Source organism: Polistes canadensis, unplaced genomic scaffold (assembly GCF_001313835.1).
Source record: "Polistes canadensis isolate GaletaPanama2010 unplaced genomic scaffold, ASM131383v1 scaffold_108, whole genome shotgun sequence".
NCBI lineage: Eukaryota > Metazoa > Arthropoda > Insecta > Hymenoptera > Vespidae > Polistes > Polistes canadensis.
This window is the reverse complement of record NW_014569655.1, coordinates 469,227-483,420: the sequence shown is the minus strand read 5'-3', so window position 1 is coordinate 483,420 and position 14,194 is coordinate 469,227. Positions and strand designations below refer to the sequence as shown.

At 34.1% G+C, this 14,194-nt stretch overlaps 1 protein-coding gene across 2 annotated transcripts; it reads left to right on the top strand.

Moving 5' to 3' along the window:
• Positions 1 to 5,115: 5,115 nt before the first annotated feature.
• LOC106787634 (neural-cadherin-like) lies at positions 5,116 to 13,715 on the top strand. Of its 2 annotated transcripts, none has more exons than XM_014750180.1 (23): positions 5,116 to 5,280; positions 5,689 to 5,804; positions 6,021 to 6,185; positions 6,346 to 6,483; positions 6,729 to 6,915; positions 7,143 to 7,376; positions 7,539 to 7,711; positions 7,794 to 7,943; positions 8,023 to 8,328; positions 8,412 to 8,685; positions 8,796 to 9,004; positions 9,083 to 9,415; positions 9,480 to 9,686; positions 9,758 to 10,029; positions 10,100 to 10,305; positions 10,608 to 10,750; positions 10,827 to 11,438; positions 11,519 to 11,819; positions 11,887 to 12,076; positions 12,159 to 12,400; positions 12,481 to 12,696; positions 12,793 to 12,948; positions 13,072 to 13,715. In XM_014750180.1, exons 2-23 carry the CDS (start codon positions 5,751 to 5,753, stop codon positions 13,176 to 13,178), a joined length of 4,875 nt encoding a protein of 1,624 aa, XP_014605666.1. In that variant the 5' UTR covers positions 5,116 to 5,280; positions 5,689 to 5,750; the 3' UTR covers positions 13,179 to 13,715. The 2 variants fall into 2 exon arrangements, with proteins under 2 accessions (XP_014605666.1, XP_014605665.1); XM_014750179.1 differs by having other exon boundaries at positions 13,066 to 13,715.
• The last annotated feature ends 479 nt before the right edge of the window (positions 13,716 to 14,194 follow it).

The following is a 14,194-nucleotide window of genomic DNA, read 5'->3' as shown; positions in this document are numbered from 1 at the left end:
AACGACTACGTCAAATAATTTCTTTCTTTTTTTCCCTTATACTACTACTTTCAATTTCTCTCACGTTTTGTAAGAAACAATTATTCGAAGACGAGTAGCAGCATCAGAGAGAAAGAGAGAGAGAGCAACTTCGGATTCTAGCAAAGACGACAGGAGATTATAACGGATACTAGAGGAAAATTAATTTTGGTCTTCCATCGTTGAAAGTCCAAAAGGGAGCTTGCTCACTCGGTGAACTTCTCGATAGCAAGTAATTCACAGCACGTGCTGCACTGCATTTGAGGAAATTGCAACGAACGTTATACTCGTTCTCTTCTCTCGTCCTTTGAACAGTCGAATTTCAAAGAAACCCACAACCGCTTCTCGATTCTCACTCATTTCTGTTTGTGGGGCTTTATAAGCCAAACTATCGCTAACTAATAAATTGACATTGATTGTGTCCTATTATATGATCTTACTTTTTTATACAATCGAAAATTATCTAATCTTGATATATATATATATATATATATATATTTATATTAAATCATTAAGTATGAAACGTCTGATTATTCCTACTACTTTTAGTTCGAAATCAGACATTTCGTACTTAATGACTTAATATTTATTTTTATATCGAATCTACATATACGATATGAAAAACGTAGTAATGATCAACCCCCATTTTTCTTTTATATACACGGAAACACTTGTGAAATCGTTTAAAAGTCACGATCTTCTTAGAATTTTGGTTCCTACATGGACTTTGAATGAGTGCATAGAAATAAGCGGGTTGAAAAAACGTTTTCTTATGAAAATCTCTTCTGAAGTAAGTATATATTATATAGTGTAGGAATATAAAGCTGAAAGAAAAGAACAACATTCTTTTTTTTTATACTTGGTAGTGCAACCTGCTTACATTATCGCCGTTACATTGCACAAGAATAAAGAGTTTGGCTCGCGTGTTTACCGGTGTGTCTCGTTACTTTATTCCTGAGAATTTATTACGATGAAATTTATTACCTTCGAGATTTAACGGGAGAGTCGAGTAAGATAGATTAAGATATAGGAAAAAAGATAGAGAGAGAGAGAAAGAGATAGAAGGAAAGAAAATTAAGTTAAGAATTTTTACGAGGAAATAAAAATTCATCGAAATATCCTTAACGAGATCTTTCTATTCGTCAATTAGATTGATTAATCGTTTCTAATAAAAATTCGGTAAATTTAACATTTCAAATAGAATTTTCAATTGGTGGGATGCGATATAGTCAACGAACGAATAGTATATTCTCTTATTCGGTCTCTCATATTTTATGCCCGTCCTGGATCATATTTTTCATCCGTTTTATTCTTTTTATAATGCTCAATGAAATATTTCTCTTGTTACGCAAGCTCGACGCGAAGGATATAATATTTACAAGATACGCGCAACGTTAACAACCTGGGGTGGAAGCAGGGATTGAGGCTAGGAAAATCGATTCCGCGAATCTGCATGAAGAGGAGATTGAACGGATATCGTGTTGGCATTATTCATGTCTGTGTGCAAGCTATGAACTTATTATTTCGAAAAATGTGTAGTATATTCTTTTTGTTCATGCCACGAACAGACCAATCGACAAAAGAGATTATCTTTCTCCTCACGTATACGAACAACTTGTTTCGAATCTTTTTCTCCGATTTCCCCACCCATTTCGATTTCTTTCTTTCCATCCCTTCACCACCACCCCTGCCCGCCCCCCTCCCAAAAAAAAGCAATTTTCCAAACTAGCAATAAACTCGCATTAGATAACGAATCCGATGATATTTTTTTAGCTAAAGTGAGATAATTATTTTCGATAGAGTACGTATATTGCATGTGCTACAATGTGTGTATTTGAAACCATTCAATCAATATCTCTATATTGTATTTTGTTGAAAATATTTATATTAAAAATAATGAAGAGAAACGGATATTTCCAACATTTATTATCGATTAGTATATTTTTCAATATTTCAATAAACCAGGTGAAAACTATATAATATTTATAATGGTTAACGTCAAACTATATTGGAAATATGACAAATAATATTTTTATCACACGTACTTATACGTTTTATACTCCGATATTTGTTCTATAATATGTAATATTATTTAATCGATATCGCATATATAACAATTAATTTGTATAATAATTAATTACAAAAAAGAGATACTTAAAAATATAGAAGAAAAAAACATGGTCCATGAGAATGAGTCAAATATGAAACGTAATTTGTTTGTTTGTTTTATCGATAGGAAGAAAGGAAGAAAGAGAAAAAAGAAATTGCATTCGTCAAATAGGTGCAGTAAAAAAAAAAAAAGAAAAAAAGAAAAGAAAAAAATCGTGGTAGGTGTATTATAGGGATAAAATAGGATGAAGGGTTGGAAAAAAATGATCAACCATCGTGGGTCGTGGGCACTGTTAACGGATAACGAGCAGTTCTGCTTACGTCGAAAGAGCAAAGAGCTGGGGACGATAGCATTTGAAGAAGTAGAAGGAGAGGGGGACAAGGGGGTAACGGGGTAGGGGTGGTAAAGAGGAGGTCGTATTTTCAAAACCAATCGGGTGTTACAGGGTGCGCAGGGTGCGGCCAAGAAGCGAATGCTCTCTCGACGTCGCCGACAGGGTGGATGGGGGGGTGGGTTCGGTGAGGGGTTGCTGAGAGAGAGAGAGAGAGAAAGAGAGAGGGTGGGGGCTTCATCGATTTCTTACCCCGTGGCCTAGTAACGCGTTTCGTACATCCGCTGTACAGTCATTGGGTGTAGCCCCGGCACGTTTTCGCGGCCTCACTCCAAGAAAACAGGGTGTGAACCCCGAATAATCTTTAATTTTCGATCACACTTTTTCAGATCATTTTTTCTCCCTTCCCACCCCAATCTTAAGTATTAATCATAAATATTTTATATTCATTAATATACTCGTTTAATTAAAGTACATTATTTCATGTAATGGCTTTTTTTTCTTTTTAAATTATCCATTCGTATATAATATTATTTTTTAGATAGGATAAAGAAAATTAAATTATGAAAGGTTAACGGTTGATATTTTTAACGATTTTAAATAATGGTTTGCTTTGAACTACCTTAGGATGGATCGGTCGCAACCATTTATCAATCAATTCATTTTGTTTCATCGATAGTTAATATATGTATATATATATATATACATATATATATATATATATATACATGTATATTTATATCTATGTAAACATACATACACATGTATGAAGACCTGCGGTTATAAATGGCACATGGTTAGATATTATTTCATCGGTATTTTATCAAATTTCACATAATATAGATAACATCTACGATCTTATTCTATTACGAATATATTCGTATGCGCAAATTACTTCTCTATCTATGAATAGATACGACGACGAACAATGACGTCAATTTTATACAAATTGTATGTGTATTATTTGTACGTAAAAAAGAAAAAAATTATTCAAAGACGTGCTATATATGGAATGACAAACAGAATCGATTATTTGTTCTTTTTTTTTTTTTATTTCCATCGTTGATTTGTCCTATTTTATATACTTACAAGAAGGCACCCTTGACGTGAAGTAATATTTGTCGAAAGAATAAAATAAAATAGAATATATATATTTCGACTGGATTGAAAAGAAACTCGAAAAGTTTTCCCTTTTGGAATTTATTTTAGTGACAATTCTATGTACCGAGTATGGAATTCGTAGAAAATATAATATAACGGTAAAACAATTTTCCAGTTTAACTCGATTTCTATTTCTAACTTTTCTTCTCAATTGGAAATAGAAATAAAATGTTTTATCGTCTATTGTTATTAACACACCTTTGATTCGTCTACTTCGATAAAATTTTTAAATAAGTTTTTTCTTTTTTTTTTTTAAATATAATTCAATAACTATTTATTTACAATGAAAAAAAGTTTAACGAAAAATCGTTCGGTTCGTTTGAATTCGTAAAAAAGGGGCTTTTTAAAGTAACGTAAAATCTTTACAATATCAATTCTATACAAAATTGTTTTATCGGTTGATCAAATGGTTGATTAATGATTAAACTCGTAATGAAAGTAGGCCGAGAGAGGAAGGAAACAAGGAAAGAAAAAAAAGACACACAGAAACGATCTTGTCATAACAGTGACTGGAAAATAAAGAAGCCCATGAGAGAGAATCGTCAGTGGCAGGAAAGTAATTACCGTGCTGAAGTCTACATAGCATAATTAATACTCTGACTAACAAGGAAGATCCGTGAAGTGGTCTTCTTTGAATCTGATGGAGCTTTACAGATTGATAAAGTACATGAAAATAAGAGAAATTCGTGTTCTCTTGTAATTTTATTTTCAAACAAAATTATCGTATATAAAGATGCTCATTTATCTATTCATTCAATCATTAAAATCATTGACTTGATTAAAATTTGTGGTAAATTGTTTATAAAAATTGTTGAACCATCGTTTAAACATATTGTAATTAAATAGATAACACGTTATCTTTAAAAATGATCTTTGATAAATTTTTAATTTAATTGTTTATAAAAAATTATTAAACAATTGTCTAAGCAGATTTTAAACAAGTAGAAAACACGTTTTCTTTAAAATTATACTTTTGTTATATACCTAAAAATTGTTTATAACAATTTATTTATAAACGATTGTTAGGCAAATTTTTCTAAACATTATAAAAATGGTTCTTTTGCGAAATTTCTATCATGTTTAGTTCCTGAGATATTCTCATTACATATTAGACGTTTACTTAAAGTCATTGACTTATTCAATTTCATTCATTAATCATTGACACAGTGACCCAGTGACCTACATAAATTTTTAGAATTTACGCATTTACGTGCATATGAATACGAATTATGAATGAAAATCTTTAAATATATAAATCTCTGGAAAGAAACGTCGTAGAGACACGAACAAAGTATCGTTTTAATCAGGAAACTGCTAGTTTTTCATTGAATTATTTCAATATTATCGATATAATAAAAAAAAATATTGTTAATATTATTTAAATGCATATACGATGGATATACACGTATTCAATGAATTGTATGTAATATATACGTACAATACAATTAAACATTTTCCACATAGAAACGATTATAAAAAAAAAATCTACAATAATGTTATATTATTTAATTTCCAGTAACGAAATTCATTCGGATTGGAATAGCCGACAAGAACGACAACCCACCTTACTTCGACAAAAGCCTCTACGAGGCTGAGGTAGACGAGAATGAGGACATTCAACATACAGTTCTTACTGTCACCGCCAAAGACCACGACGAGTGTAAGCATAACTCGTATTGTTTTCTTACAATAACCGCAAAGAATAATAGTAATAGTAGTAGTAGTAGTAGTTGTTGCAACAACTTTCTGAACTTTTTTCGAAATACTTTTTGATTCTGGCTGGTATGTGTTTTACGATACTAAAGTTTCTTTTCGTCAAATTTATATTCATAGACTAGAAAAGTTTTCTTAAGAATTTAAAATAAAAAAGAAAATACTAGCAAGTTGAAAGATATTTTACAGCAATAATTCGCGTAACCAAAAAAAAAAAGAAAAAAGAAATAAAATAATAAACGTAAAGAAGGAACACGATCGAAAAATTCAATTTTTTTTTCTAGAGAATAACAAAATCTTTTTCATTAACTTTCTTTTCTTCTTTTTTTTTTTTTTTTAATTCCATTTCACACAGCCTCGCGTATTCGATACGAGATTACGAGCGGTAACGTAGGCGGTGCATTTGCTGTGAAGAACATGACCGGCGCCATTTATGTCGCCGGTGTTTTGGATTATGAAACCAGGAAAAGGGTGAGTCAATGAATCCTAACTTTCTATAAAATCTTACACAACAAAATGTTTTGCTTTCAAGCTAGGATTTGAAAGCATTCCATTGAGTGGGTAACTTTATCATTCTTTTCATGAAAATAACATTTGGAGAGTAGTATTAATTCATGGAATTTGATCTAAATGCAGTAGAGGATCAAGGTAGAATTTGATTGCATAGTTTCCATCTTTTTATTTCAGTACGAACTTCGTCTCACAGCATCGGATAGTTTAGAAGAGAATAATACAACAGTTGTGATACACGTGAAGGATGTAAATGATAATCCACCTGTCTTTGAGAGACCGAATTATAGAACCCAGATAACCGAAGAGGATGATAGGAATTTACCCAAACGAGTGCTCGGGGTAATGTGGTTTAAACTTTCCTTCCTTTCTCATTTTATTTCATTTTTGTTTTCTTTTCTTATTTTGTTTTGTTTCCTCCAATGGCATTTATCTTTTTTCTCACGAGAGATTCATCTCAAAAAGGAATGGGATGTTTAAATATCGATTCGATTGGATTTAGGTCACTGCAACCGACGGGGATAAGGATAGACCTCAAAACATCGTATATTTCTTGACGGGACAGGGAATCGATCCAGACAACCCGGCCAACAGTAAATTTGACATCAATCGGACTACAGGAGAGATTTTCGTCCTCAAAGTAATTCATCCATACTTTCTTTTTCTCAAAAATTAAACGAAAACATTCAATCTTATAGGAGAGATCAATGTTTAAAATAATACAAATATAACATGAAACTAAAAAATGTATTAAACTTCTTACGCGAAAAATCCATTTACAATTATTAGATACAATATTTGTATTGGATGTGAAATACACTTTTAGGTATATAAAATGGAAGAAATATATTGGGATGATTATTATTATTATAATTATTTTCATAGCCACTGGATAGAGATCAACCGAATGGACGACCTCAATGGCGATTCACTGTTTTCGCTCAGGACGAGGGTGGGGAAGGTTTAGTAGGATACGCCGATGTACAGGTCAACCTCAAAGATATTAACGATAATGCACCGATATTCCCACAGGGAGTATATTTTGGTAACGTTACCGAAAATGGAACGGCAGGTTAGTATAAAATATTATCATATTATAAGTACACACACGTATTCCATTTTCTTCTTTTCTTAGGATCACGTTCGTAGTAAAGAACGGTAAATGTTTAACATTAGAATTTCATAAAGATTACTCTCGATAGAAAATAGTTTCCCGATTATTATTTCTAATAATCGAAAAATATGATTCTTTTTAAATAGGTATAATATAATATATATTTATCTTTTCATTTTATATAGGAATGGTCGTAATGACCATGACCGCGGTAGATTACGACGATCCTAGCGAAGGTACCAACGCTAAATTAGTTTACTCAATCGAAAAAAATGTTATCGAGGAAGAAACTGGAACACCGATATTCGAGATCGAATCTGAGACGGGGGTCATCAAGACGGCTGTTTGCTGTTTGGACAGAGAACGTACACCGGATTATTCTATACAAGTTGTCGCGGCGGATGGAGGGGGGTTAAAGGGTAATCAAAGGATAATTACATAACATCGTTGAATTATGTTAAATTCATGCAAAAGCACTGTATTAACGATTGATATTTATATACGAGTCAAAAGTTTATTACCATTCATTTTTCAATAAAACCCAAATAAAAATGATTATAGTAATATGATAATTTAATTAGGTACGGGTACGGCATCGATACGAGTTAAAGATATAAATGACATGCCACCACAATTTACGAAAGAAGAATGGTTTACCGAAGTAGACGAAACCGAAGGACCTGATTTACCCGAAATGCCAATACTCACCGTAACTGTTCACGACGAAGACGAAACCAATAAGTTCCAATACAAGGTATCATCCTTTTATTTCAAATGAATCTTTCTATTTAATAAATCGTTATCAACGATTTTTACGTAAAGTCTAATTTCGATAGGTAATCGAGAGTAGTGGTTACGGTGCTGACAAATTTACTATGGTGAGAAACAACGACGGTACTGGCTCATTGAAGATAGTTCAATCTCTCGATTATGAAGATCAATTGCAAAGTAATGGTTTTCGATTTAGAATACAAGTAAACGATAAGGTACGTTGAAAGGATTCTATTAGAAAATTTCTTACAAGATCGAACGAACGAACGAATTACATTGTATTTTATGTGTCAGGGGGAAGACAATGACAATGACAAATATCACGTTGCTTATTCCTGGGTGGTTGTCAAATTAAGAGACATCAATGATAATCAACCACAATTTGAAAGAGCCAACATCGAAGCTACTGTCCCTGAAAATGCTAGAATCGGGAATACTCTGGAAACGTTCAAAGCTACAGATCCCGATCAAGGTGGTAAAAGTAAAGTATCCTATTCGATCGATAGAAGTTCCGACAGGAAAAGGCAATTCTTTATCAACGAGAATGGTACGGTATCCATTCAAAGGAGTCTCGATCGCGAGGACACCCCACGTCATCAGGTATAAGTTTTACACATTATTTAAACAAAAATATTCTCTGTCAATCGATATAAAAGTACACGTTTTTCCAATGATATTTCCAGGTTAAAATCTTGGCCATCGACGACGGTATACCACCAAAAACTGCGACAGCTACTCTGACAGTTATCGTTCAGGATATTAACGACAACCCGCCTAGATTCCTTAAAGATTATCGACCAATCTTGCAAGAACATCTTCAAACGAGAAAAGTCGTTGAGATTTTAGCCACCGACGACGACGACAGATCCAAAAGCAATGGTCCACCGTTCACTTTCAGAATGGATCCAAACGCGGATGATATTATCAGGGCTAGTTTCAGAGTCGAAAGCGATAACAGTGAGTTAGATTGTTCCAACGATTTTAATATATTCCATTGAAATTATACTATAAATCATATTTTAATTTTATACTATGACATATTACACGTTGCGCGTTTGTGTTTTCAGAGGGAGCAAATGGAGATGGCATGGCTATAGTTTCGTCTTTACGATCATTCGACAGAGAACAACAGAAGGAATACTTGATACCTATTGTTATAAAGGATTCTGGAAATCCTTCGATGTCTGGAACAAGTACATTGACCGTTATAATCGGTGACAGTAACGATAATAAAATGCAGCCTGGTTCTAAGGACATTTTTGTATATAATTATGCAGTAAGTAGATGATCAATATTATGCAAATGTAATAACATTTGTCGCGTTGTCTAATCGTAAGGGTGATTTAATTTTAAGGGACAATCACCTGATACCGAGATAGGTAGAGTATACGTTTACGATTTGGATGATTGGGATTTGCCGGACAAAAAGTTTTATTGGGAAAGTTTAGAACATGCGCAATTTAAGTTAGACGAAGATACCGGAATGATATACATGAAATCTGGTACGCACGACGGGAGATATCATCTTCGTTTCAAGGTTTATGATCGAAAACACACGCAAACAGATGTACCTGCGAATGTAACAGTCATAGTTAAAACTATACCTCACGAAGCTGTTCTTAATTCTGGATCCGTTCGTATATCGGGTATTACGGATGAAGATTTCATACGTGTTTGGGATTATAGGGTAAATATATAAAGAAAATTTTGATTACGTACATATCGTTATAATCATGATATCCATTTTATAGTCGCAGAATTTATCTCGAAGTAAGGCAGATTTGTTCCGAGAAAAATTAGCACAATTGTTAAGCATAGATAAAGAATACGTCGACGTATTTAGCGTTCAATTGCGAAGGATGCATCCACCTTTGACTGACGTTAGATTCGCTGCTCATAGTTCCCCTTATTATAAACCTGTAAGACTAAATGGAATAGTCTTGATGCATCGGGAAGAGGTAACGAATTTCATTCATTTATTTCAATTCATACATTTTCTTACGATGTGACTTTATCGATTTAAAATTAGATTGAAAAAGATGTTGGAATAAACATCACTATGGTCGGAATCGATGAATGTTATTACGAAAATGAAATGTGCGAAGGCAGTTGCACCAACACCCTTGACATCAGCAATTTACCTTACATGGTTAATGCCAATAAAACAGCTTTGGTTGGAGTTAGAGTCGATGTGATAGCCGAATGTACGTGTGGTGCAAGAAACTTTAGCAAAAGTGAATCATGCCGAAGCAGTCCTTGTTACAATGGTGGCCGTTGTATCGAAGGAAGATTCGGTTTATCGTAAGTAACAAACTTTCTTGAAAATCGTTAACTTTAATTAAATTCTTTATCAATAAAGATAAATCGATAGGTGTCAATGTCCTTCCGGATATAACGGGCCAAGGTGTCAACAAACGACTAGAAGTTTTCGTGGCAATGGTTGGGCTTGGTATCCAGCTCTGGAAATGTGCGATAATAGTCATTTAAGTTTTGAATTTATTACCAAAAAATCGGAAGGATTGTTATTGTACAATGGTCCTATTGTTCCACCGGAATCCGATGAGATTATGGTATCTGGTGAGTTAAAAGTTTTCAATAGATTTTCTTTGCATTGTTATATTTGACAATTCGTCGTCATTATTATCATTCAGCCACTTTAGTTCACTACTGGACTTAAGTCTTCTCTAATATTTTTCCAATTTTAAAATCTAAATTACCATTTGAGAAAGATTTGGCATTAAAATAGGAGATAGAATGTGGTGTAAAATGGATTAGAACATGATTTCGCATCCATGAAGTAGATCTGTTTCCGCTGAAATTACAAAATATATCTGCTGCCCTCGTTCTTTGACAAGTTTTTTTTTTTCATTTCATTGTAGATTTCATATCGGTCGAATTAGATCGCGGAATACCAAGACTTTTGATAGATTTCGGATCTGGCACTTTGGAATTAAAAGTCAAACCTAAGAGAACCTTGGATGATGGAGAATGGCACAGACTCGACATATTCTGGAATACGGAGGTCTAATAATTTCCATTCGATTAAATCTGGTAAAGTTTGAGTGAAGCTTGTTACGAATAATCCTTGTATATTGCAGACGGTAAAGCTTATCATCGATTACTGTAAATCTGCTGAAATAACCGAATTAGAAGATGGTACACCTTCAGAATTTAACGACACGTATTGTCAAGCACAAGGCACAGTGCCACCGTTCAACGAATACTTAAACGTAAATGCACCACTTCAAATTGGTGGGCTTTACGTTGAACAATTCGATCCAACTCATTACAAATGGAAACACATGCCCGTTGGGAAAGGTTTTGATGGTTGCATAAAGAATCTATTTCACAATAGTAAACTTTACGATCTGGCTCATCCCGGATTATCGAGGAACAGTTTTGCGAGTTGTTCGCAAACCGAAGACATTTGCAATAGTCAAGAATTGACGCTCCGTTGTTGGGAACACGGGACGTGCGTTGGTAATTTTTCCGAAGCAAGATGCCAATGTAATCCTGGCTGGACTGGTCCTGGTTGTATGACTTCAACGATACCAACAACATTCAAGCCACAGAGTTACGTCAAATATGCATTATCTTTCGAACCCGACAAATATTCGACTCAGGTGCAATTGAGATTTCGAACACGAGAGGTGCACGGTGAACTTTTTCGAGTGAGCGATCAGCATAACAGAGAATATGCTATTTTGGAAGTACGTCAATTCCATTGATTTTAATTCCTATGTATTTGTATTTAAATTTCTAACGATTATTGCATTATTTTCTATTACAGATCAAGGATAGCCGATTGCACTTTAGATACAACTTGAACAGTCTCAGAACTGAGGAACGAGATATTTGGTTAAGTGCGATAGCAGTGGACGATGGTCAATGGCATACCGTCAGAGTATCCAGATATGGTTCGGCTGCGACCTTGGAATTAGATGGTGGAGAAGGAAGAAGATTTAACGAGACATTTTCTTTCGAAGGCCATCAGTGGCTTTTGGTTGACAAACAAGAAGGAATTTATGCTGGAGGAAAGGCCGAATATACAGGTGTAAGAACTTTCGAAGTGTATGCCGATTATCAGAAAGGTAAATTTAATTATTATATCATCGGAACGATTTCTTAATTCTTAGTTCGATTGAATTTCGTTGGCAGGTTGTTTGGACGATATTAGATTAGAAGGCAAACATCTCCCATTACCACCGGCTATGAATGGAACACCATGGGGTCAAGCAACAATGGCGAGAAATCTTGAACGAAATTGTCCGTCGAATAAGCCCTGTGCCAATGTCATTTGTACGGAACCTTTCGAATGTATCGATCTCTGGAACGAATACGATTGCACGTGAGTTGTCTCGTTTAATCGTCGATTATAACATAATTAAAAAGAAAGCAACAACAACAACGTGTATGAATTTATTTTGTAGTTGTGGCGAAGGAAGAATACCCTCGCCCGATAACAAGGGTTGCATGGATAAAAATGAATGCATAGATTATCCTTGCCTGAATGGTGGTAGATGCATCAATCAAGATCCACGATATCGATATCGATGCATTTGTCCCGAAGGATTCTGGGGTGAAAATTGTGAATTGGTACAAGAAGGTCAAACGTTGAAGCTCAGCATGGGAGCACTTGCAGCCATTCTAGTTTGTTTATTAATTATTCTTGGTAAGTATTCACAAATATAATAACTCGAATTATCGTATTGAAAAATCAGGATATTAATAAATTTGCTACGTTAATCGTAGTTTTGGTGTTGGTATTCGTCGTTTACAACAGAAGAAGGGAAGCTCATATTAAATATCCTGGGCCTGACGACGACGTTAGAGAGAATATTATTAATTACGATGACGAAGGTGGTGGAGAAGATGATATGACGGCGTTTGACATAACGCCATTGCAAATTCCAATTAATGGTCCTATTCCAGAAATGGGTGGAAAATTAGCACCGTGTAAAGTAGCCTGTAAGTTAATAAGATATTATTTAACTTTTTCAAAATAAATTAAAACGAAACATACGAGTAATATGTCGACTATAATGATTATTGAAAATATTTTAGATCCATTAGGACCAGAGCCTAACGTGGGTATTTTTATCGAAGAACACAAGAAAAGGGCCGACAGCGATCCGAATGCCCCACCCTTCGACGATTTACGAAATTATGCGTACGAAGGAGGTGGAAGTACCGCCGGTTCGCTTTCGTCTTTGGCTTCGGGTATGTTTCGATCGTAAAGAATAAAATAAAATAAAAAAAGAAAGGGGAACGAATGATGATTCTACAAGAATAAGAAGAAGAAGAAGAAAAGGTTAATTATAAAACGATTATTTTCAGGAACAGATGACGAACAACACGAGTATGAATACTTGGGCGCTTGGGGTCCTAGATTCGACAAACTTGCAGACATGTACGGTCCTACGACAGAAGAAAGCGAAGAAGAGGATTAGATGATATCTTTTGTCGATTAATTAATTAATGTCCATCGAATTTTGTCCCCACGATCCAAATTTTGGAAGTATTCGTGTCCGTTGTAAAAAAAAAAAAACAACCAAACGAAGAATGAACGAAGAAGAGAAAAGGGATAGAAGGAATAAAATAAGGAATGGAAGAAGAAGAAGAAGAAGAAGAAACCGCGAAAGTAGAAAACTTTCCTCTGCAAGATTTTTTAGGGTGAGATTCGAATGATCGATAAAATAATAAAATAGTTCGTCGAGATCTCGAGAGGAAGAAAAGGAGGAGGAGGGGAAAGGAAGGTTCGTAAAAGAATAAAAGACTATGTCATATTAGAGTGTGTAAGTGATCGAAAAGGAAAGAAAGAAAGTAAATAAGGTGCACCGATGCAACGATCGGTGAGAAAGTTCAAAACACATAGTTCCAAAGTGATCTCAGCGAGAGCTATTACTACGTCTGTCGCATTATGAACGTTGCAATAATTTTTCGAGTCATACCTAAACGAATGGTATACGTATGTAGGTGGTACATAAAAAAAAATATACAGCGATACACATACCTATGTATCTGTATAATACATTACACGTATACGTAGTCGATCCAAAGTGCGTGTATACGTGAAACTTTTTTATCGATTTTATCATCGACTTATATATTTATTATTTACGACATTAGTTCTTCATCATATCACGTCACGCATAAGTCTTTTTATTTTTCCATCGGAATTACAGTTAAACACCATTGCATTATCATTGTTTCGCCATTTCGCGAACGGACCTATCGTCGTTATCTATCAACAAACGAAAAGCAATTATTATCTCACCTATCGTTTTTTATCATTCCTCCAAAGATGACCACGAAAAGGATTAACAAATGGAGGACTCGTTAATCGTTTAAGATTTTAATCGAGATAACCATAGTGAAAATATGTCATTATTATTATTACATCTATTGTCTCATTGTCATTATTATCATTATTATATGTTTTATTATTATTATTATTATTATTATT

Excerpts from the sequence above, each read along its gene's own strand:
- LOC106787634 (XM_014750179.1), top strand. The coding sequence starts at position 5,751 with ATGACCGGCGCCATTTATGTCGCCGGTGTTTTGGATTATGAAACCAGG. Across the intron at positions 6,186-6,345 it reads TACCCAAACGAGTGCTCGGG|GTCACTGCAACCGACGGGGA; the intron begins GTAATGTGGTTT and ends GATTGGATTTAG. Across the intron at positions 12,949-13,065 it reads GCTTTCGTCTTTGGCTTCGG|GAACAGATGACGAACAACAC; the intron begins GTATGTTTCGAT and ends GATTATTTTCAG.